Raw genomic sequence first — 26,524 nt, forward strand, 5'->3', positions numbered from 1 at the left:
AAGTGAGTTTTCGTTTACTATTGGATTTTTGTTCATGAAAGCAAAATTACCTTTTTGCAAAGCTGTGGCTGCATGTGGAGTTGATATGACAACCTGATTGTTTGTCCTTTGATCTATGAGGCAAGAAATAAGAACATAATGAAAAGAAAAGATTGGCTTCCTTCCAAGAATGACAATTCAACTTCTTTTCCCATCTCTATAAATTCAGTTTCAATAGACATAAATCTGGTTCTTCAAATCTGACCAGAATGGAACAGCAAAAAATCTCAGTGGGTAACACTTCAGGAATTTTGTTTTCATACCATTCGCTTTAATTTCAATGAAATGTTTGATCCTGAGTAAAACAGTAAGCCTCTAGTTTTTGTGTGTTATTATTTTTATAACTAATTTTAATGTATAACATGAACTAATAGTCATGACCACATTGATTCCCTATAATTGTTATGATTTTTTAATGTTCCTTGAAATTATGTGTTTAATGATGACTTCTGGTAGTGTGCTGACAACATTTATCAGTCCAACTATTCTGTAGTTTTCCTTTTTCTCTTCCTTTATAATTGTTGGGATTTATCAGTTTTTGTCCTTGTAGTTTCTCTGGTACTTTGCCTATAGCACTATTCATTTATTTCTTTTTATTTTCAGTGAAGATCAATGTGACATACAGTACCTGTAACTTTCTCAGATTTGTCTTTATCCTATAACATTACTTGTCCTGTTATTGGCTCTAATGCTTCCATTCTTCCTGTAAGGTTATTGCAATCTTTTTTTTTGAAATATTTACCAGTTTATTCTTATTATTTATTAGAATGATTTACTTGAATAATTACTGGTATAAAACATTCAGCTATAAGCCTGGAGAAGCCAAAGATGTGATTCTTGTAACACAACAATATTGAGAAGATTTGGTACATGGGTACAAGATATTGGCTGATCACTTCTAGGCAGTTCATACATTTATAGTTTTGGCTCAACTGTGAGGAAGTGCAATCTCCCATGAAAGAAAAGTTGTGAATTCAGTGCCTAGCAGGACTAATGGAAGCAGAATCAGTTTGTGTTTTTGAAAGAAAATTGGATAGGTAATTAAGGAAATAATTGGCAGGGCTCTGGGGAAGGCATGAGATTGATAAGGTTGCTCTGCTAAGAGCCAACATTTGAGTTGATGGGCAAATTGACCTCCTAAAATTCTGTCTAGCTCAAGCTCATCTTATGTTACTAGATCCGCTGTACATTCTTTAACATAACAATAGTTGATAAACTGAAAGCTCGCAGTGGAGACATCTACTTGATGTAGGATACTTTCAAATTTGATGTAAGATTTTCTAAATATCTGATGACAAAGAGAAGGAACTTTTGTGTCATATTTTAATACTGGCCTGTCAGAGCTCCACCAACCCTGGCTTCCTTGAAATTGCTGAAGTACCAGAAACTATGCTGTTTTATAATAAATTAAGGCAGGTAACATGACAAATTCCCATCTCTCTGATACTGTGATCTGTGTTTCATAATTTTTTTTTAACAAGTTAGGATTATTATGATACTTCATACAACAAATAATCTTCTGGAAGAACCATGAAGTGCTGAAATAAACTTTACAATAAATTTGATACTGGTGTAATGTAGAAACTATTGTGACAAGGGGAGGTTCCAGGTTGTTGAGAATGTTGAAAAGGCACTACCTTTTTTATTTATTAAGATGCAGCTGTTTTCTTAATCAAAGAGAAAATGAAAGACCTATCTGTTGATTATATCTTATTAGTAGATTATGGAAGTCTTGCTACAATTCTTACATAGTTTTAGTGAGGAAGCATGTGGAGTATCATACTCACTTCTGACTTCCTTATTTAATCAAGGGGCTCAAGTAAATTTAGTAAAAACTGGGAGACACAAGAAACTGTGGTTGCTGGAACTTAGATCAAAAAGCACACTGTTAGAGGAATTCAGTAGATCAAGCAGGGTATGTGGAGGCAAAGGGACAGTTTCCGTTTCTGGCCAAGACCCTGTGTCAGGACCAAGTTTTCCATCATCAGTATTTCCAACCCCACCCCCTCCACCTGTGTTATCCAAGTTCATTCTCCTCCTCCACCTGGTTCCGTTCCTCCTATTTCTGATTTCACTTATCACCTTGCAGCATTGGCAGTCTCTTGTGTTGCAACTTAGCACCTTCCAAACTATGTGTTCACTTCAGCCTCATCTTCTTGGCTACTTTTTTTTCCTCCTTACCTGCTTCTACCTTTCACCCACCTGCCAGTGTTTCTCAACCCTTCCCCATCTGGCCACATCTGCCCATCATCTCCCCCCTTGGCTGGTTCCACCTGTCTCACCCACCTCTCCCCCTCCCACAGAGACAGACACACACACCAGGACTTCATGCCAGCTCTTTCCCCTCTACAGTTCTCAGTCCTGATGCAGAGTCTTGGCCTGCAACGACATCTGTTCGTTTTGTCTGCACATATACCTCTTGACCTGCTGTATTCCTTCAGCAGCTTGTTTTTTTTTTTGCTTAATTAAAGCTTATGAACTTATGTGTATTAGTCCCTGCAACTCTCAAATGCCAAATAATCTTGTTCTGGATTTTTGCTTCTAATTGTTTCACTCCTCTTTCTACTTAGCTAATTGGTTTGTAGTGCTGGGTTTATCACCCTTAGTTTTTAAACAGAATTTTTTTTATATATACCTGCAGTCCTTCTGCTCTCTAAAACAACATCTTGAAAGAGGAGTGGAATATTGTAGTGACAGCCATCACATTTCCCACCTTGTTTCTCTCAATAACATGGTTTGAATTCCATCCAAGATGGCTGATTTTTCTACTTTGAAGATTACCAATCATTTATCCAATCTAATTATATACTGCCTCTTCCTTTACTCCTAAATTCAAAGTATCCTCTTCTCTCAAGAAAGCAGACAAATTATACTATTGTAAGTGTTATGAACTTCAGTGAAGGTGGAGAGATTTAATTGAATTCTTGGCTTTATTTTAATTTTTTGGCATGCTATTTGGTTGAAAAGAATTTTGTGGTCAAACCTTATTAAAATAGCCTTTAGTCCTATGCCTAACTACTAGGGCTGAGAAAAGAATACTTAAGAAGAGGCCACCCACCTAGGTTAAAATCCTCCTTCTGTAATCATCCTCGGGTTTGTGTCCTTTGAGAGCTATTGGCTATTTTTGCCTGCTGGTTAGCTAATCTGTTATGTGGCATTGCATAGAATAGTACAGGCCCTTCAACTGACGATGTTGTGCCAACCTTTTAACCTGCATAAATAAGAAGGGTTTCTAACTCTTCCTTCCCATATGGCCCTTCATTTTTCTTTCATCCATGTGCTTAAATGCCCCTAATGTATCTGCCTCTACCACCACCCCCAGCAGTGTGTTCCATGCACTTACCACTTGTCTAAAAAAAAGCCTCTGATATCCCCCTTGTATTTTCCTCCAATCACATTAAAATTATGCCTTCCCATATTAGCAATAGCAGCCCTAGGAAAAAGGATGCTGGCTGCCCTCTGTATTTATGTCGCTTATCATCTTACACTTCTCATCCCTATCACACCAAAGAGAAAAACCCTATCTCACTTAGTTTATAAACCCTGTTTCTAAGAATCTTTTCCAATCGTTTGCCTAACATTGATGTAAGACTCACATGTCTATAATTCCTAGGATCATCCCAGTAACTTTTCTTGAACAAAGGAATGGTAATGGGCATCCTCCAGTCTTCTGGTACTGCTTCTGTAGCCAGTGAATATGCAAGGATCATCCCCAATGGCACAGAAATCTCTTCCCTTGACTCCCATACTAACCTGGTGTATATCCCATCTGACCCCAGGTATTTACCTTTCTTAATATTTTTCAAAGGTTCCAGTACATCCCTTTTCCAAACTCACCATGTTCTAGCACATTAGCCTGTTCTATGCTGACCTCACATCTGTCAACTTCCTACCTTTCCTCACAGTCTCTTTACACATTGTACCTACCTTTAACACTAACTGTTCCATCTATCACTTTGGATCCCATCTCCCTGTCTACTTAGTTTAAACCCTCCCTAAACCTGCCTGGAAGTATATTGGTCTCTCTCAAGTTCAGGTGTCAACCATCCCTTTTGATTCGGTCATACTTTCCTCAAAAGAGATTCCAATGACCAATAAATTTGAAACCCTGCCCCCTTTCAGTCACACATTCATCTATCATGTCATTCTGTTCTTACCTTCACTGACACATGGTATGGGCAGCAATCCAGACATTACTACCTTTGAGGTACTTGGTTCTTAGCTTCCTTCCTAGCTTGCCATATTCACTCTTCAGGACCTCATCCCTTTCCCTAGCTTTGTCATTGGTACCAATATGTACAGTGACTTCTTGCTGTTCAGTCTTCCACTTAGGAATGCTGTGAATCCAATCTGAGAAATCCCTGACCCTGGTAGCTGGAAGGCAACATTCCATCTGGAAATCTTTTTTATTTTTTTGTTTTATATTTATGTTTTAATTTTAACACTTTGAATTATCTTTAATGAAATACATTGTTTTTTCCCCTTCTCATTTATTCAAGATTTGGGATTATTAAAGTTGTTTGTAAATATATCTGATTAGCAGGCTGTAAGTGGCCTGTTTTACTTATTTGGGAGAACTTTTTGATAATAGAGGATCAGTTCAATCAGCTAGATCATGTTAATGTAGTTCAGCAACCACCACAGATGGCAAACCAGATTCAGTATTTTTACAGCAATGAAATCTTGCAGTCCATTGTGTAATTGCTGCCACTCATCATCTTGCAAATTTTTCTTACATTGTGAAATTTTAATTCTCTCAAGTAGTATTTTTAATATTTCAGCAATTAATTTTGTATAAAATGGTATATAGTGGAAGTACAATATCTTATAGGCATAATATTTTACTTAACCAATATTTCTGCTTCCCGGTGTATGGTTTTGAAAAGATATTGCACTGTACTGAATATGAATAACTTTCGTCTGATTATTAAACATGATATTTCTTGTTTTCATAGCAACTGATACTGATGTCAAGGACCTCAGTCTTTCTCCTATTCAACAGCTTGGAATAAAGATGGTTGTCAGGTATTTTGCAGTTTTTTTTAATATCTATAAGCAGGTGTTAAACTTACCTTAATTCACTATACCCTAAATTTAAACAGAATTCTTAATTGTACAATTAGATGAACTTTTGAATTTCTTTTAGGTTCATTGATGTAATTTGCTCTTCTTTACATTAGGTGGCACCAGTGCTGTTACAAAACAAATATTTACTTCAAATTTGACATTTTAAAAAATATTTTATCTAACTTTTCCGTATTGTCTCATTTGCCTTTCTGTTTGATAATTTGAACCAATAGCTATATCAAATGTATTCCTGTCATGCCACAACCCTACAGATGTATTATTTTTCTATGCAGAAAACTAGTCAATGCTAAATATCAATGTCGAGAGAATACTCTCATAACTTGCTATGTTTAATAATTTCTCTTTTTGCAGATATGGCAGATTCCTTGGGGTACTAAAGCCTGATTCTGATAAGGAACTTGCAGTTCTGCTGATGCACTGTGATAGATTTTTGAAACAACAGCAAATTGCCATAAATTCTTCACTTTGTATCCTTGTTTGTGCTTTAATATTTCATAATTTGAATACTTCATGCTTGTTCGAAACCATTTTATTTCAGTGTATTCCCAAAACACCTTCTCCATGTTTTCAGTTCCACCAGAACAATTGTTTTTCCCCATTATTATTATTTTCTATATCGATAATATAATTAACCTGTGATTTTTTTGAGGGGAGGGCATGGTGAGGTTGAAATAGGAGGGGTAACTAGGTGGGAGAAATAATAAGCATTTATTTAGTTTTTTCACTCATCTTATTTTGTGCTGTGTACCAAGTGAATTTCTATCATCAGCAATGTGCTGCTGTAGATCTGAACCAACTGATGTCATAAAATCACTTTTCTTTATGTTGCACCCAGTTCTTCATGAGATAGTAAGTTAATAATTCATCATTTACAGTTTCACAAAGGATTAAGTTATAAATTATGATTTGTGGTGAGACTCCACGATGTTTTTTGGATGTTTTTCTCAAAGCTATTCTGCCATAGTTTGGTAAATTATAAAGTTGCAAGCCTGAAAAATTTGTAAATGGGAATACGTAATAGAAACGATGAATTAGTATTACAGGTAGAGAGATGTCATAAGAATTTAAGTTTGACAAGAAATTTCCATTATGAAAGCAACTTCCTAGTTTTCTTTTCTGGCACCTGAAGGAGTTTCCTATTTATTTCTAGAATTTTCTAATATTTTCTTATATTAAGATGACTTACCTCAACAGTCTATGACTGTACAAAGTACACTGTACACTTACCTGGACAGCTGGGGAGGGGGGCGCAAAATGTGACCTACCTTATCAGTTCCCTCATGATTTTATAAACTTCTATAAGAACTTCCCTCAGCCTCCTTCATGCCAGGAAAAATAATATATTTTATAATTCACACTCTCCTGTCCTCGCAATATACTTGTACTGTAAATCTTTTCTAGACAACCAACAGGATGGAACACAATAATCCAGCTGTGATTTCACTAATATTTTGTCTTGCTGTAACTTGACCTCCCAACTCTTGTACTCAAGTCTGTTGAAAGCAAGTGTGCCATACAACTTTTTTACCACTTTGTCTACCCATGTCAGCACTTTCAGGGAATTATGTACTTGAACCCCTCAGTCTTGGTGCTTAACTTCCCAAAATGCATCACTTTGTGCCTATCTGTGTTAAATTCCTTTGCCCAATTTTTCAGTTGATCTATGGCTTTTGTACACCTAGGGAACCATTTTTTTCTTGCATTTTCGGCATTTAGATTTTCTCTTGTTTGTGATTGAACCTTTTTTCCCTGTCCATCACACCTTCAACTTTTTGTGTCATCCACATTACTAATCATGCTATTGGGAGCTGAACATCCAGGGATATACGGTGTATCGGAAAGATAGGTTAGTTGGCAGAGCGGGTGGTGTGGCCCTGTGCATAAGAAATAATATTAAATCATTAGAAATGGATAACATAGGATCGGAAGCTGTAGAGTCTCTATGGGTTGAGTTAAGAAATGGCAAGGGTAAAAAGCTTCTGATTGCAGTTGTATACAGGCCTCCAAACAGCAGCTGGGATGTGGATTACAAATTACAACAAGAGATAGAAAAGATGTGTCAGAAGGGCAATGTCATGATAATCATTGGGAATTTTAACATGAAAGTGGACTAAGAAAACCAGGCCTGTACTGGACCTCAAGAGAAAGAATTTGTAGTATGTCTTAAGAAATGGCTTTTTAGAACAGCTTGTTGTTGAGCCCACTAAGGGATCGGCTCTGCTGGATTGGGTGTTGTGCAGTGATCCGGAGGTGATAAGAGAGCTTATGGTTAAGGGACCTTTAGGGAACAGTGATCACAATATGATTGAGTTCACTTTGAAATTTGAAATTTGAGAAAAGGAAACTAAATTCCAATGTGTCGGTATTTCAGTGGAATAAAGGAAATTACAATGGCATGAGAGGGGAACTGGCCAAAGTTAACTGGAAAGGGACACACGCAGGAAGGACAGCAGAACAGCAGTGGCTGGAGTTTCTGCGAAAAATGAGGGAAGTGCAAGACAGATATATTCCAAATAAGAAGAAATTTTTGGATGGAAGAAGGACACTACCATGGCTGACAAGTGAAGTCAGAGCCAAAGTAAAAGCAAAAGAGAGGGCATACAAGGAAGCCAAAGCTAGTGGGAAGATACAGGATTGGCAAGCTTTTAAAAACTTGCAGAAGGAAACTAAGAAGGTGATTGGGAAGGAAAAGATGAATTATGAAAGGAAGCTGGCAACTAATATCAAAGAAGATACTAAAAGCTTTTTTAAGTATATGAAGGGTAAAAGAGAGTTGAAGGTAGATATAGGACCAATAGAAAATGACGCTGGAGATATTGTAATGAGAGATGCTGAGATGGCAGAGGAACTGAATGTGTGTTTTGCATCAGTCTTCACAGTGGAAGACATCTGCAGTATACCAGACATTCTAGAGTGTAAGGGAAGTTAAGTATGTGCAGTGAAAATTACGACTGAGAAGGTGCTCAGGAAGCTTAACGGTTTGAGGGTGGATAAATCTGGACCTGATGGAATGCACCCTCGGGTTCTGAAGGTGGTAGCTGGAGAGATTGTGGAGGCATTGGGAAGCTGTTGGAATTGATTGTTAGGGATGAGATTATGAAATATCTGGAGGCACATAACAAGATAGGCTATGGTTTTCTGAAAGGAAAACCCTGCCTGACTAACCTACTGCAATTTTTTGAGGAAATTACAAGCAGGGTAGACAAAGGAGATGCAGTAGATGTGGTGTTTTGATCTTTCAGAAAGCCTTTGACAAGGTGCCGCACATGAGGCTGCTTAGCAGGATAAGAGCTCATGGAATTACAGGGATTACTAGCATGGATGGAGCATTGGCTGATTGGCATAAAACAGAGAGTGGAAATAAAGGGGTCCTATTCGGGCTGGACTATCCTATACATTTTACGATGTATGTCAGTGACTTAGACAATGGGATTAATGGATTTGTGGCTAAATTTGCTGATGATACAAAGATAGGTGGAGGAGCGGGTAGTGTTGAGGAAACAGAGAGCCTGCAGAGAGACCTAGGTAGTTTAGGGGAATGGGCAAAAAAGTGGAAAATGAAATACAATATTGGAAAGTGTATGGTCATGCAGTTTGGTGGAAAAAATAAATGGGCAGACTATTATTTAGATGGGGAGAGAATTAAAAATGCAGAGATGCAAAGGGACTTGGGAGTCCTTGTGCAGGATACCCTAAAGGTTAAACTCCAAGTTGTGTTGGTGGTACAGAAGGCAAATGCAATGTTGGCATTCATTTCTAGAGATATAAAATATAAGAGCAGGGATGTGATGTTGAGGCTGTATAAGGCACTTGTGAGACCACACTTGGAGTATTGTGTACAGTTTTGGGCTCCTTATTTTACAAAGGATATACTGACATTGGTGATGGTTCAAATATTCACGAGAATGATTCCAGGAATGAAAGGGTTACTGTATAAAGAACGTCTGGCAGCTCTTGAGCTGTATTCCCTGGAGTTCAGGAGAATGAGGGGGGGGATCTCATAGAAACATTCCGAATGTTAAAAGGCCTGAACAGATTAGATATGGTAAAGTTATTTCCCATGACAGGAGTCTAGGACAAGAGGGCAGTACTTCAGCATTGAAGGACGTTCATTTAAAACAGCGATGTGGAGAAATTACTTTAGTCAGGGGGTGGTAAATCTGTGGAATTTGTTGCCATGAGTGGCTGTGGAGGCCAAGTTAAGGCAGAGATAAGTTCTTGATTAGCCAGGCCATCAAAGGGTATGGGGAGAAAGTAGGGGAGTGGAGATGTCTGGAAGAATTGGATCAGCCCATGATTGAATGGTGGGTCAGACTCGATGGGCTGAATGGCCTACTTCTGCTCTTATGTCTTATGGTCTTATGCATTCTCATTACAATTATTAGTGAAAAAAATGAAGATTGGACATCAGGACCCTTTAAAGTTTACATAATTTTCTGTGCTGCACCTTCTTAGAGCTGCCATCCTACTGATGTTACTTGAGAGCAGAGGAAAAGCAAATGACAAAAGCATCAATTGTTGATCAAATCATGATTATTGTTATTTACAGCTGCAAAAATAATATCCACATTATTAGTTTGCCTTAAACTGGAAAAAAATGTGGAAATCCAGAACCATTGTTCAAACTAACGAACAATTTCCACACAAGATTTTCTTGTTATAACATAAAATAATCTTGGGTCATTGTTTATTCATCAAAAATTCATATTCTTCTACTATGCAAAAAATTAATAATATATTCATGAATGTAGTTTTACTGAAGAAATCTTGAGATATTGAATGTGATTCCAAATTTATTTTATTTTCTGTACTTTTTGAACTCAGTCACAAGTCACAACACAAGGCATAATTCGAGGTCACAATAAAATGCATCAGACTCATCACAGCTCCGTTTATGAAGATCATTCGCAATTTGATATATTTTGTATGTAACCTATATTGCTGCTTCAATTACCATTTTGTTTATTTACCCAAATCTGCTTGTAGCTCCTAGATGAATTTGACTATTTTACTTCCAACTTTGAGAAATGCATACTACATCAGAATCTAATGTTTCAAATTCACAATTACTTTTATTTAGAATCTGATTAACATTTAATAACATTTCAGTACTTTTCCACTCTATCAAAAATCACTGTACTATCTGAGAAAATTATGGTCATATGTTATTTTTTAAAACTTGTAGAGTTATCATGGAATGCATACAAGGAGGCAGGAAAGACTGGCTGCTGTTAAGCTTCATCGTTAGAGCGATACCTTTGGTCTCTTCTTTTGGTAATGCTGTAATTACAGCTGACCAGTGAAAAGATCACAGGTTTCCTTCAAAACATCCTATTTAAGGATATTGAATACTGGTTTTCTCCAAGGCTGAAGTGCTATACAATATTACCATCAAGAATTGAACATAGTACTGAGCATCAGTACGTTATAGGTTTATAGTTCAAATTGTAACAAGAATTATAGTACTAGAAAGTAAAATTTATAAATTAAAATCAGTTACATTATTTAATTAAGTATTAAAACTTCAATCCATACCTTTGTTTCTTAATATTCATAAGACTTTTCACCTCAGCCATATAATGATATTTTTTTAAATCTCATTCCGTTGAACAATTTAGCGTATTTCCTCTGCACTTAAGTGGATGTAAGATCCGAATTCAAATTAACTGATAGAAGCATAACAAGAATGATAAGCCTCAAGAACTGATTTATGCTGTCAGTTTTCCTTGACTGCAGTTTATAGGCTGTCTACAGGGAGGCTATGCTGGACATGACTGGTTTGCATCCACTGCATTTTTGATAATGTCGGGAGACGGAGAGAGAACACTAAAATTTCTGCAACAATTTTCGAACCTTCTTGTTTCATCATTTCTCTGGCTGCCTCGCCTACATCGCTCTGTATGTGCTCTAGTGTCAAAGTCTAACATTGCTCAGTACTTTTTCCATTATATTCCAGGTGGCAAGCTTTGAATAACTTGACATCCTTTGCTGCTTTTCACAAAATGTACTTCGGCACCAGTTCACTTAAAGGGCTGGGCCCATTGGTATTATACTACATAGGGTATTATATTTGTTCAGTTAATGATATAGTAATCATAAGATTTGGAGTGATCATTTTTAGCTTTGAAAAGGTGTCAACTTCTCTTTAGGGTAAATATAAGCTCCTCAGAGAGAGCACAGTTTCACAATGAATGTTAATCTGATCTAAGAAATTGAGTTGAAATTAAATTATAATCTGGACATATCTAGTCCAATAACCTTGCTACAGAAAAGAAAACATCCACCCTTGCCTGAAAAACATAATGGCTGCTTGGATGAGATAATAGAATTTGTCTAGCAACATATCAGAACTATATCAGTATGCTCATTTTCACTTTTTGTTGTGTTTTATGACCAGGAAGGAGCAAGGTTGTTGGACCACTGATGACAGGTTCAAGCACTTAAATCACATTTGTTCAAGGGCAAAAGCATTGCTAATAGGGCTTGAAATGCAAAGGCACATTAAGACAGCCCTGTATGGTGGTTGAGACAGTTTTCTATAATATTTTACTCTCCCTTCCATTGGAGTCCTGCATGAGTCGCAAGGTATTGTGGACAGTAGAAGAGGCCATTCGCACTTTATGACTCTAAAGTCATTAGAAAGAAATCAATCGTGCTGCAAAATATAAGGATGGGAAGCGTAAAGGGAATTGGGAGGCAGAGTGTGGATTAGTCAGGGATGAAAATGGATCAATGGTTTATGAAGATGATTGATGGTAAAAGAAGGATTTACATTACCCTGTAAATCCTGCTTTTAACATCAATTCTCTTTATAAAGAAGATTGAGGGGGGTGTAGGTGTTCTTCAGACTGTTTTGGTGGGGTAGGGAGTTGGAACTGGACACCAAGAAGTTCAAAACTAAAAATGGAGTTTAGTATTAGGTGCAAGAAATTGCAGGTCAGACTTGGAGGTAAGGGATGGTCAGAGAGAGGAATGGGCTGGGTGAGGACCAATTAAACAGAGGATAGGATTGGTGACCAAGTAGAAATGGGTTACAGTGTGGCAGGAGCAAGGTAGGGATTTGATGTTAGGCACACAGAGAAGTAACCTGTGAATAGTTATGATCAGAAAGACATCAGTTTGAAAGAATGGAATGGGGCCTGGCAAAAAGGTGATCATCTGGCAATGAAGTGATTGGAGTTGGGGGTGTTTGTTGAGGTGATCAAGAGTATTGATAATTTGGGCAGATAATTACTGAGTGGTATTTGGAGAGAAGGAACAAGTTCAGAAAATTATTCAAAGTAAGACTTGCCTGGAGGACAATGGATATCTCAAACTCGTAGGCAAAGACTAAGTAGGGCAGACTTTAGCTAATGTGGGTCATCAAATGCAAAGGGAGTCTTCTGTTATAGAGAAGGAGATCAGGTTTTTGATAAAGTTCAGCTGTGAACTGCACAAAAATGTTTTCCAACACAATAAAATTTCTTGGCAGTTGTGTTTTAAAATGACATCAGGACCATGCATTTTTCAGCAGATTGCGGTTTGCATAATTATAAGTTGGCTTCACTGGAAAAGGCAGGGATTTGGCCTTGCCAGCCTGCCAATGTGACTGGTGCGAAAGCTCTAAAGAAAATATTGATAGCTGGATGTGACTGAGATAATAAAATCTGTGCTGCAATTATTGGAATACTACATTCTGATTCTGCTAGGTGAAAATGCTTAGAATTTGGATTAGCATTTTTGACAGGTGGGAAGAAAATTGGATAGACAACAATAAAAAGGTGTGGTATTTAGTAAAATGACATGACATATATTTATGTTAATTTATTCATAAAAAACTGACCATAAATGATTTGCCTTTATTTATGGTGTTCTGTAAGAACCATTTGTTCACAATTGATTCTACAGTTTTTAATTTATCCATTAATGTGTCATTTTATAGTAGAACAAGGGAAAAGTTGTTGATTTTATAATCTTCCATCATTTTTGCTTACTAATTATAAAAGGGACTAGCTGACTCTCAGTATTTTTCTCTCATTGCAAATTACATTACTTATATTGTCGAAATTGTCTGCCCAGTCATTTGAATCTCTGAATTATTGTCTGCCACAATAACATGTAATTCTTCCTGATATATTTGCTTGTTTAAGAAGCACAAATGTATTATTTTCAGGCAAAAAGCACAGAGATGGTTGGCTTCTAACCAAATTAACAGAATTGTTTGAGCTTAGCAGGAGGCCATTTGATCTATTGGGTTCCTTCTAGCTCTTGGTTAGACAGTGATTTCAGTTCTGTTTCCCTGCTGTTTTCCTATGGCCCTACAAATTACTTCTTGAAAATGCCTCTTTAGTTCTCTTTTGTAAGACCTGATCAACTCTGCTTCTGTCACTGTTATAGACAATGACTTCCAGTTCATAGCAAGAGGGAGTTAAAACAAAAAGTATTTATCTCATATTCCTCTGTATTGCTTGCCCATCATTTTAAAGCTAGGCATATGTAAGAGAGAGTAATGGGGTGAGTGGGGAGGTGGGAATGAGATGACTCTGGAAGCCAGCATTGACTTGAATAGTTTCTGTCATAAGGGACATAATCTTAAGATTTGGGGAAGTAGATTTAGGACGGAGATGAGGAGGAACTGCTGTTCCCAGAGAGTGGTGAATCTGTGGAATTCTCTGCCCAATGAAGCATGGAGGTAACCTTAGTAAATATACTTAAGACAAGATTGGATAGATTTTTGCATAGTTGGGTAATTAAGCATTATGGGAAAAAGGCAGAAAGGTGGAGATGAGTCCGTGAACAGATCAGCTATGATCTTATTGAATGGCGGAGCAGGCTCAACGGGCCAGATGGCCGACTCCTGCTCCTTTTTCTTATGTTCTTATGAAAATTACGAAGTATAAATCAAAAATCAGGAAAGTCATAAACATTATCAAAAATAGCAATCTCTCTATCTTTTCTCATCATTATCGTCAAGGAGGAAGTACAGGAACCTGAAGGCACACACGCAATGATGTTTTGCATTATTAATTTAATATAATTTTAATTTAAAAAATATAATTATTATAATTTACAGTTTCTTATGTATTGTAGTGTACTGCATCCACATAACAACAAATCTCACAACATATGCTGGTGATATTAAACCTGATTCTGGTTCTGATTAAGTAGAGAACATCAGTGCCTAGCATGCTTCATCCTGAAAAACAATGCTAGACTGCTTCCTATCCTTCAGCTAATTTCTTATCCATGTTTTTTGCTGAGAGGTGCAGCACACAAATAGGCTCTTTGGCCCACTAAGTCTATTCCAGTCATCAAGCACTTATTTACACTAATCTTATTGTTTTATTCTCTATATTCCATATCCTACCACACATCTACGCACTAAAATATCTATAGGGGCCAATTAACCTAGCAACTCATATTTATTTGAAATGTGGAAGAAAACCAGAACATGTGGTCACAGGACAAACTTGCAGACTCCACTCAGACTGCACTACCAGAGATCATGATTGAACCTAGATTACTGGAGCTGTTAGTCAGCAGTTCTATTAACTGTGCCAATGTGACACCCTATTGTTCCATTGTCATCAATTTTTGCTAACCAGCGTTTTGTGTAAGATTTCATCCAGCATCCACTGAAATACTAACTTCTGCATTCCATTTATTAATCTGCTTTGTTACCTCTTTGAAAAATCTATCTGTAATAAAAACAAAATTTACTTCTAACAAAAGAATTGATGAAATAAGAATATGTGTCAGTCAGCCTTATAGTCTCTTGGCAATTGATAAGATTATGGCTGATTTCAAATTACACAGCAACACACATCAAAGTTGCTGGTGAACGCAGCAGGCCAGGCAGCATCTCTAGGAAGAGTCACAGTCGATGTTTCGGGCTGAGACCCACAGATTCACTTTTATAAACACATACTTCTCCTGAATGTCTTGTATTGTTTTCTTAATTATTCTTTCTAGAAGCTTCCACAATACCAAGAGAAAACAGATGGGTCTGTAGTTGTTCTTAAACCATGTTTTAAACAACTGTGTTATATTTGCCAATTTGTAGTTGTCTGGCACTCCCCTATAATTGGGTAGGATAAGAATATGACAAGACTACAGTAATGTCTACACCATTGCCTTCAGCAACAGATGCATCTCATATGGTCCAGTTTTCTTATTTGCTTTCTTGCACTGCCTCCCTAATCAATTTTCACCTCATTCATTATCTATATGACTGTCCTTCCTACTAAGGTTTTAGCAGAATCTGTTTCTTTTGTACAGTATACTTAACTTGAAATCCTGCCTTGCCTTCTGCCTTTATCATAGATGATAATCAGAATTTAGAAAAAATATGCTAATTGGTAACAGTTGCCTACATATTAGGACCAAGGGCAGAGCAAAACAAAGCTATAAATCAGCATAATGTGACCAGTAAGTATTGAGGTGATCCATACTCTTGGGTGGGGTGGAACATTGCCTAGTCAAAATAATCTTAAAGTCCATTACATTTTTTATTTTAATTCTTTTCACATAAAACTCAAAACATTGTTCATAAAGGCCAACTATGTGACAGAGTTTTATTTTAAAGGTAACAAAGAAATATCCACAGTGATCTTCCCGCCAGTTTCCTGTATCCTTATTTCCTCGGTCATTCTTCTCAGAACAGAAGAGAGATTTTTTTTCTCTCTATCTCTATTATACTCAACTTGGTTTGAATGGTGAGATGGCTAGGATAAATATATCTTTAAGAAGAATTCTGATCATCTGGGACTACAGATATGTTTTTTGTTTGTAAGGCTGAAAGGTCCCATTTGTTACAAATGTTTACCCTTAAATGTGACTTCCCCCTGACTTCTACATTTTGAGTTTTATATTTGAGAATTCAGTGGTTACAGTTTTGAGCTGGGTACATGAGAACTTGTCAGGAAGAAGTGAATCTCTAAATTGTTCCAAATATATTGATCTGTTTTGTTGTCACCTTGACAGATCCACCTTCCTGTGGAAAACGCAGAGTCTGGTATCCATCCTGTGTATTCCTGCACAACTTATTACATTGAGATGCTACTGAAGACGGAGCTACCACTTGTCTTCTCAGCATTCCGCATGTCGGGCTTCACTCCTTCTCAGGTGAGGTGTTCAGTTATAGAAAATGCATCTGTAAGAAGAGTTCTATCATTGCAACTATGAAATTAATCAATGCAATGCTTTTATTTTACTACTTTTATTTGATCTGTAGGTTCTATTAACATTTTCAGAAATAGATTTAAATTTTGCATTATATTTTTAAAGACCTGGAATTTATAGCAGTCTTTATTGAGGGTATTTTTGGTATAAAATTAATATATGTATCATCATGAATTCTGGTGATTCATGATTAGTCACATAAGATATAATTTTTCTAAACTTGGAATAGGTTTCCACAGTTGCGCACATTTTTAGATAAAGTTAAATAAAAGGACAAAGGTGTTGGCAATATGAAATAAAACAGAAAACGCAGCAAATAGTCAGCTAGTCCCATAGGATTTGTCAAGTAAGAAACAAATAATATTTCAGTTTAATGTCTTGATTCTGATGAAATTTCATCAGTCTGAAATTCGATTTCTCTCACCACAGAAGGTGGTTGGCCTGTCAGGAACTTACAACATTGTCTGTTTCACTTTGAGATAATGACACGATTAACTTCTGGCATGACGTCATGGTGTTACAAGATCAGTGATTATCTGTGTGTGTGTGTGTGTGTGTGTGTGTGTGTGTGTGTGTACATACATACATACACACACACACACACACACACACACACACACACACACACACACACACACATATTATTACACACATAGATATATATGCTGGTTGAGTATCCCTTATTTGAAATTCCAAAATCTGAAATGCAATTTTTTTTATGGCTGACATGACATTGCAAATGGAAAATTCCACAAGATGCTGGAAAGGTTTCCAGGTGATGCTCAGGTCTCAGCGAATGACAAGCAGTCTGAGAAGTGACCTCACATATGTAATAAACAGAAGTTAATGAAAGTAGAAAAACTCTGCATAAAGCAAAAAATGAAAATCTTGTTTGTGTATTGTCAGGATTAGAGTGAACATATTCCATTTAAATGATCATTAAACAAGCAAAGATCCATCATGATGCAGTGAAAATTGAAGATAGTTGTGAATATTTAGCAGGCTGGTTGCAGAAATTTAAGAAAAGGCACAGCATTAAATTCTTAAAGTGTCGCTGATGAAAATAACACCAGAACAAATCTTGAATGCTGATTGATTTTAAACCTTACATAAAACATATAAGAAAGCTAAATACAAATACAGTGTACTGTAACCTTTTAATCAAAACACAGCATTGCAAGTGAAAATTGAAAGCCAGCTGTTATCTGTTGTTCTTCAATGGCTAATTCAGGTATTCTCCCAATGCTGCCATGCTGCTTTTGTACCTCCAGGTACCCTGAAACCACATCCTTAACGTTTGATTCTAATATCTTCCAAACCACAGAGGTCAGACTAACTGGCTTATGATTTCCTTTCTTGAAGAGCAGAGTGACATTTGCAATTTTACTGTCCTCCAGAACCATGCCAGAATCTATTGATTCTTGAAAGCTAATTGTTAATACTTCTACAATCTCTTCTGCCACCTCTTTCAGAACTCTCTGGACTAACTGATCCAGGTGATTTATCTACCATCAGACCTTTCAACTTCCCAAGCACTTTCTCCCTAGTAATGGCAACTTAACTCACTTCTGTCCCCTTACACTCTCAAACTCCTAGCATACTGCTAGCGTCTTCCACAGTGAAGACTGATGCAGAATACTTATTCAGTTCATCCGCCATTTCCTTGTTCCCCCATTACTACCTCTCTGGCATCATTTTCCAGTGGTCCGATATCTACTCTCACTTCACTTTTACTCTTTATATATCTGAAAAAAACTTTTGATATCCTCATTAATATTATTGGCTAGCTTACCTTTTTATTCCATCTCTTCCCTCTTTATGACTTTTTTTAGTTTCTTTCTGTTGGTTTTTAAAAGCTTCCCAATCTTTGAACTTCCCACTAATTTTTGCTCTATTATATCTCTTCTCTTTGGCTTTTATGTTGGCTTTGACTTCCTTTGTTGGCCACAGTTGCGACATCCTGCCTTTAGAATACTACTTCTTTGGGATATATCTGTCCTGCACCTTCCAGTTTGCTTGCAGCAACTCCTGCCATCATCCCTGCCAGTGTCCCCTTCCAATCAACTTTGGCCAGCTCCTCTCTCATGCCTCTGTGACTCCCTTTACTCCACTGCAATACTGATACTGTGCACCATACTTCAGCTTCTCCCTCTCCAATTGCAGAATGAATGCAATCATGTTATGATCACTGGTCCCCTAAACGTTCTTTTACTGTAAGCTCACTTATCAATTCCGGTTCATCGCTCAACACCCGATCCCAAATAGTTGATCCCCTAATAGGCTCAACCACGAGCTGCTCTAAAAAAGCCATTATGAAGGTATTATACAAATTCCCCCTCTTGGGATTCAGCACCATCCTGATTTTCCCAATCTACCTGTATATTGAAATCCCTTATGACTATTTGTAAATTGCCTTTTTGGCATGCATTTTCTATCTCCCATTGAAATTTGTATTGCTACATTTGTAGCTACAGTTCAGAGGCGTGTATATAAATCCCATCAAGGCTTTTTCACCCTCGCACTTTCTTAGCTCTACCCACAACGATTCTACACCTTCCAATCCTATGTCACCTCTTCCTAAACATAACATAGAAACGTAGAAATCTACAGCACATTACAGGCCCTTTGGCGCACAATGTTGTGCCAATCTACATTTTTCTAACAATTTGATTTCATTTTCTTTTTACCAACAGAGCCACCCTACCCTCTCTCAAACTGTGCTACAAGTTCACTATACTGTGTGCATTCAAATATTACACCTTCAGCACGTGGCACAGGCAGCAATCCAGAGATAACTATACTGGAGGGCTTGTCTTCTAGCTTTCTACCTGGCTCCCTAAAATCTCTCTGCAGGACCTCCTCACCTTGTCTACCCATGTCATTAGTACCAATATGTGTGAAGATTTCTGTGTGCTCATCCTCACCTTTGAGAATGCCATGGACCCAATCTGATACATCCCTGATTCTGGCACCAGAGATTCAACATACTATCTGGGTGTCTCTATCAGAATCTTGTCTCTGTTCCTCTTGACTAGAATCTCCTATCAACACTGCAATCCTCTTCACTTCTCTGCTCTTCTGAGCCACAGCACCGGGCTCAGTGCCAGAGACCCAATCACTGTGACTGCCCCTGGTAGGTCATTACTCTCAAGAGTATCTAAAGTTATATACTTATTATTGAGGGAAACGGCCACAGGTGTACTCTGTACTGGATGCCTTTTTCCCTTTCCTTCTCCTGACAGTCACCCAGTTACCTGCTTCCTACAACCTAGGGTACTTCCCTGTCTCCTATCTATCACTTCCTCAGTCTCCCATTTCAGCTAAAGGTTATTCAGCTACAGCTCCAGTTCAGAACATAGAACATAGCATAGTACAGCACCTTACAGGCCCTTTGGCCCACATTGTTGTGCTGACCCTCAAACCCTGCCTCCCATATAACCCCCCACCTTAAATTCTTCCATATACCTGTCTAGTAGTCTCTTAAACTTCACTAGTGTATCTGCCTTCACCACTGACTCAAGCAGTGCATTCCACGCACCAACCACTCTCTGAGTAAAAAACCTTCCTCTAATATCCCCCTTGAACTTCCCACCCCTTACCTTAAAGCCATGTCCCCTTGTATTGAGCAGTGGTGCCCTGGGGAAGAGGTGCTGACTGTCCACTCTAACTATTCCTCTTAATATCTTATATACCTCTATCATGTCTCCTCTCATCCTCCTTCTCTCCAAAGAGAAAAGCCCTAGCTCCCTTAATCTCTGATCATAATCCATACTCTCTAAACCAGGCAGCATCCTGGTAAGTCTCCTCTGTACCCTTTCCAATGCTTCCACATCCTTCCTATAGTGAGGCGACCAGAACTGGACACAGTACTCCAAGTGTGGCCTAACCAGAGTTTTATAGAGCTGCATCATTACCTTGCGACTCTTAAACTCTATCCCTTGACTTATGAAAGCTAACACCCCATAAGCTTTCTTAACTACTCTATCCACCTGTGAGGCAACTTACAGGGATCTGTGGTCAAGTACCCCCAGATCCCTCTGCTCCTCCACGCTACCAAATATCCTGCCATTTACTTTGTACTCTGCCTTGGAGTTTGTCCTTCCAAAGTGTACCACCTCACACTTCTCTGGGTTGAACTCCATCTGCCACTTTTCAGCCCACTTCTGCAACCTATCAATGTCTCTCTGCAATCTTTGACAATCCTCTACACTACCTACAACACCACCAACCTTTGTGTCGTCTACAAACTTGCCAACCCACCTTTCTACCCCCACATACAGGTCGTTAATAAATATCACGAAAAGTAGAGGTCCCAGAACCTATCCTTGTGGGACACCACTAGTCACAACCCTCCAATCGGAATGTACTCCCTCCACCACAACCCTCTGCCTTCTGCAGGCAAACCAATTCTGAATCCACCTGGCCAAACTTCCCTGGATTCCATGCTTTCTGACTTTCTGAATAGGCCTACCATGTGGAACCTTGTCAAATACCTCACTAAAATACATATAGATAAACTGCCGTTTAACTCAGCAAAAAATTATAAATTTCAATGAAACACAGAGCAAATTAGAACACTACCAATGCTATTACAATACTATAAAACTGTGTATTAGTTCCAAATAGTTATCAATGGAGAAATTCATCCATTGTATGCTACTATTTATGGGGTGTTCAGAGGTGGCAGCACCTTTAGTGAAGAGGCTTGTTGTGTACATTCTGGGACAGCTCACTCATCCTTGGTCCTCATCAGATACTCCTTCCTCACCTATAACTCTCAGTAAGTAGCTATTTGCATGTGTCAGCAGCCACACACCCCTATAGCGCTTCGACAGGTTGGCTAAACCAGGTGAGGATAACCGACAGGTCTCATAAGGAGATGCGTGTCCTAGCATGTGAAGTCAGCTCCGGCGGACTAGGCAGATGAGGTTACCAGTAAGATCTAATAGCTAAGCAGGTGGTTCTGCAACACTTCATGGAGAATGAAGAGCATTCTAAGGCACAGGAGACATCACTTTTATCTTCAGCAACCAAGGAAGACACCATTTTTTAATGACTAGTTGTACCACTGGACCCAGACTTGTGTGGTCAAGAGTGTGTAAGTGTCCCAGGGTAATGGCTTTTCTACTTTAAAAACTCTCTTGCACAGGTTTCATGACAGATCACCAACATCTTTAGATTGACTATTAATAAACAAAATAGCACAGATGCCTAGTGCAGATAATAGGCTGCCTTCATACAATGCTTTCAACGATTGCATCATCCGAATATTTATTTTTATTGTAACATTCAAGATGATTGTTGCTACCTTCAAATTCTTCATAGTTCCTAACTTGTTGAAGTGTAATTATTTCATTTTTACTTCAGCCATTTCTGGCATCTCCAAACCTGAATGCTTGTAACCACAGTGAGCAAAAAATTCTACATTGTCTAACTGTTTATTTCTCACCAACAATCATTGACAAAAATCACTGCTTTTTGGGCACAAACACATGCAACTGATGCTATTTAAAAACTCTTCACTCTAAGCACAGTGTAATGTCTAATGGCCACACAAGTTGATGGGACTGACACGAGTAAGCAACAGTCTCGTGTTTCAATTAAACAGAAAGTGTCCCAAATAAATGAAGGAAATTGTGGCTATTTTCTCAATTAGTTTTTGTTCTGTAAGAGTTGTCCCAAATATGTAGCTGCTCCGATTAACAGATGAACTAATTAATCAGAATCCACTGTATACAATATACACACACATACACATATATAGATAATGTAATGCATGCAATAGACCTGCAAGTTACAGACAGATGTGTTATGCACAATAATAGAAAGGGTGGAAAAGTACAACTCTATTACTAGTTGATCAGTGGCACAGACAATAGCAAGCTTATCTTCCATGGAGATAAATTATATCTCCACAGAGCTGTAAGCAAAGTTCTTAAGTGACTCCTCAGTGAACCAAATTTTTTGTTGCATGGATATTCTAAGCTGTCTGCAGCCTCAAACAGGCTGATTGATATCTCATAATACTGATTTTCGCAAAGCTGGTGTGCAAGTACAGTAGATAGAATCACATGCCTCCAGTTCAGGGAGGGGTGATCGTTTGACGAATATTGATGAAGAGTGTTGATAATTGGCAGAACCAGGTGAGTGAATAAGTGTCTGAAGGACCATTTAGGGAAAGGCAGGGTGATGTAGCAAGGTGGTAAGGATTGCTATTGGCAGCAGATTCTATTTATGCTGTAGACCTTTGCAGGAAATATGTTTCAGAATCAATGAAGTGCAGATGCTGAAATCCTGAAATAAAGACAATGGAAATACTCGGCAAGTCTGACAACATTCAGTGGGATGCCAGATAAAACTTACTGTTTGGCTCCACTTCCTCTTCTTCATCATTATTATAATCCAAGGGCAAATCACTTGTTTCAAGAAGACTGATGAAGCAAGAAAAAAAGAGTACCCCTGAGTTCTAGTTCAGCTGTGTTACTCACTGCTTTGGCATTTTCTCCACTTTGTTTTCCCCTTCTCTGTTCCAAAAATCAGTACCAAGTCCTTTGACCTCCTTGAGCTGCTAACTTATCTCCTATGGGCGATATTCCATCACCATTACTTATAGTGATAATCTTTTTCCCTAATTTTATGCAGTCAAACACATCCACGCCACCTCCCATCCTGAACTTGGCTGTTGCCTCATTTGAGTGCAAAAATCTCAAGACACTTTGAGTCATAGATATGGAAACAAGCTTTTCATGTCCACGCCGACCATTAAGACCGTAAGAAATAGGAGCAGAATTAGACCATTTGACCCATCAAGTCTGCTCTGCCATTTCATCATGGCTGATCCAATTTTCCTCTCAGCCCCACTCTCCTGCCTTCTCCCATATCCTTTCATGACTTGGCCAATCAAGAATCTATCAACCGTGGCTTTAAGTATACATGAAGACTTGGCCCTCCACAGCTGCCTTTGGCAAAGAATTCCATGGATTCACCACTCTCTGACTAAAGAAATTCTTCCTCATCTCTGTTCTAAAAGGACACTTCTCTATTCTGAGGCCATGTCCTCTGGTCTGGTTTTAGACTCTCCTACCACAGGAAACATACTCTCCATATCCAGTCTATCAAGGCAATTCACCATTCAATAGATTTCAATGAGGTCACCCCTCATTTTTTTTGAATCCTAGTGAATACAGGCCTAAAGCCATCAAACGCTCTTTATATGACAAGCCATTCAATTCTGGAATCATTTTTGTGAACCTGCTTTGAACCCTCTCCAGTTTCAGCACATCTTTTCTACCTCTCTAGCATTGTTTTCCAGTGGTCCGATATCTACTCTTGCCTCTCTTTTACACTTATGTCTCTGAAGAAACTTTTGGTACCTCTTTAATATTATTGACACTTATTTTTTTTAATGAACTTACCCCAACAGATATTTTTCTCCCCAGATTCCCATCAAATTACCCCCTACCCCACCCCAAATTTCACTGTTCATTTGCCTAAAGGGGTTATTTATATTTTCCAATAAATACCAGCCTGCATATTTTCAGCATATAGGAGGAGGAAATTTGGAAAGGCTGGATATGTATGATTCTGTCAGTAGATTAATGACACAAGCAATAACAATAATTTCTGCTATGGAGAGAAATCATACCTCGATAGAGCTGTAAGAAAAGTTACTAAGTGATTCCTCAGAAGACCATGATCATCTGACTGTGGATGCCAAATTTTCTGTAGGATGATAGACCTCTTCCTAGAAGGCCTGAAACATCTCCTGTGTTTGTCAAGCTCATCTCTGAACTCCTGGACCTGGGACTCAACACCTCCCTTTATAATTGGATCCTTGACTTCCTGGCCAACAGACTGCAATCAGTAAGGATAGAGAGCAACACCTCTGCCACAATTATCTTCAAGACTGGTGCCCCATCCTAAGCCCCCTACTTTACACCATGTAAACTCAAAACTGAATGGTCAGTTTACTTTGACTCCATCCACGAGTTTGCAGATAACAGCAGTGTGGTGGGCCAAATCTCAAAAAAAACAATGAGTCTGAGTACAGGAACCAGGTAAACAGCCTAATGGCATGGCATCATGACAGCAACCATTCCATCAATGTCAGCATAACAAAAGAGATGGTCATTGACTTCAGGAAGCAGGGCAGTGCATACACTCCTGTTTACCTCAATGGTGCTGAGGTCAAGATGGTTGAGAGCCTCAAGCCCCAAGGAGTGAACATTACTGTAGACTATCCTGGTCCAACCATGTAGATGTCATGGTCATGAATTGCCCCAGTGCCTTTATTTTAGCCACCGAGTGGTGAATCTGTAGAATGTGTTGCCATAGGCAGCTGCGGAGGCCAAGTCTTTATACATATTTAAGGCAGTGGTTGATGGATTCGTGATTGGTCAGGCATAAAGAGATATGGGAGGAAGGCAGGGGAGTGGGGCTGAGAGGTAAAATGGATCAAACATTATGAAATGGCAGAGCAGACTCAATGGGCCAAATGGCCTAGTTCTGCTCCTGTATCTTATGGTCTATTTTCTCAAAAAGCTAAAGAAATTTCTCATGTATCCATTCACCCTTGCCAATTTTTATCATGCATCATAAAAAGCATTCAGTCCAGATGCATCATGGCTTGGGATGACAACTGCTCTATCCAAGACCACAAGAAACTGCAGAGAGATGTGAATGCAGTTCAGCACATCACAGAAACCGTCCTCCCCTCCACGGACTCTGACTACATTTCTCACTGCTTCAGTAAAGTAGCCAACGTAATCAAAGACCCCGACTACCACAGACGTTCTCTCTTTGCTCCCTCCAATCAATCAGAAAATACAAAAGCCAGAAAGCATATTCCACCATCGTCTTTTGTCCCACTGTTATAAGACAATAAAACAGATCTCTTGTTTAATAAGGTGTACGCTTGACCTCATAATATACCTTGCCATGGCCTTGGATCTTGTTGTCTGCCTGCACTGCACCTTCTCTGTAACTGTAAAATTATATTTTGCATTATTCTGCTTTTTCCTTTATGCTTCCGTGATGTATTGATGTGATCAATTGATCTGCATGGATTGTATGCTAAACAAAGCTTTTCACTGTATTAGATTATTAGATTAGATTATGAGGACACTCAGTCCTCATTTATTGTCATTTAGAAATGCATGCATTAAAAGATGATACAATGTTCCTCCAGAAAGATATCACAGAAACACAGAACAAACCAAGACTAAAACTGACAAAACCACAAAATTATAACATATAGTTACAACAGTGCAAAGCAATACCGTGATTTGATAAAGAGCAGACCATGGGCACAGTAAAAAAAAGTCTCAATTCCTGATAGCCCCATCATCTCACGCAGACGGTAGAAGGGAGAAACTCTCCCTGCCATGAACTCCAAGCGCCGCAAACTTGCTGAATGCATTGGAAGCACCTGACCGCAGCCAACCCTGAGTCCATCCGAAAATTTTGAGCCTCCGACACCGAGCACCATCCCTGCCGAGCGCTTCGACCCCGCCCTGGCTGTTGAGCAACAAGCAAAGCCGAGGACTCGGGGCCTTCCCCCCTGGAGATTCTGGATCACACAGTAGCAGCAGCAGCGAAGCAGGCATTTCAGAAGTTTCACAGATGTTCCTCTGTGCTCTCACGTCTGTCTCCGTCAAATTGGGATTGTGCACGGCACCCTACTTGACAGATAACAGATATCATTCACCGGAGTCGCCATCTTCTCCGCCATCTTCTCCTCATGCCTTCTTTATAGCTACCTGTATCAAGATACCTGTATCTTGGTACATGTGACAATAATAAATTACATACTGAAATAGAGCTTTGCACAAATCTGAGACAATGCATTTTTGCTGAGAAGACTCTGCAACATTTTTTAGTCATGTGTAATTCAAGATCTGATCAGTCCATGAGCAATGCATTGTGCCAATCAATACACAGAAATTTGATTTTGAAAGAAAAATTACTCTACTCATTAGCATGAGACAACTACTCCAAAGATTTTTTAAATCTCTTTTGTAGCTCCCTAAAATCTACCCAAGTCATTGGTACTGCTGTCCTGCTGAAGGGCCTTGACTGTACTTTTTACCATGTTGTGCCTGACCTGCTGAGCTCCTCCAGCATTTTGTGTGTACTGCTAACCTTGTACATCCTTATATTCTATAGCTGTTCAGTGACATCCTTGACTTTGCCTTCAGGAAGGCAACATACAATTCTGAACTCACATTACAGCTGCAAA

At 38.6% G+C, this 26,524-nt stretch overlaps 1 protein-coding gene across 2 annotated transcripts in view; it reads left to right on the forward strand.

Annotated features, from left to right (window-relative positions):
* tbc1d32 (TBC1 domain family, member 32) overlaps positions 1-26,524 on the forward strand; it is a 241,352-nt gene that overhangs the window by 197,174 nt on the left and 17,654 nt on the right. For both annotated transcript variants that reach the window (XM_072279190.1, XM_072279195.1), the window contains 4 exons: positions 4,995-5,064; positions 5,479-5,594; positions 10,871-11,025; positions 16,090-16,230. In XM_072279190.1, coding sequence (XP_072135291.1) covers positions 4,995-5,064; positions 5,479-5,594; positions 10,871-11,025; positions 16,090-16,230 — 482 coding nt within the window. The remainder of the gene's footprint in view (positions 1-4,994; positions 5,065-5,478; positions 5,595-10,870; positions 11,026-16,089; positions 16,231-26,524) is intronic.

Source organism: Mobula birostris, chromosome 2 (genome assembly GCF_030028105.1).
Source record: "Mobula birostris isolate sMobBir1 chromosome 2, sMobBir1.hap1, whole genome shotgun sequence".
Lineage (NCBI taxonomy): Eukaryota > Metazoa > Chordata > Chondrichthyes > Myliobatiformes > Myliobatidae > Mobula > Mobula birostris.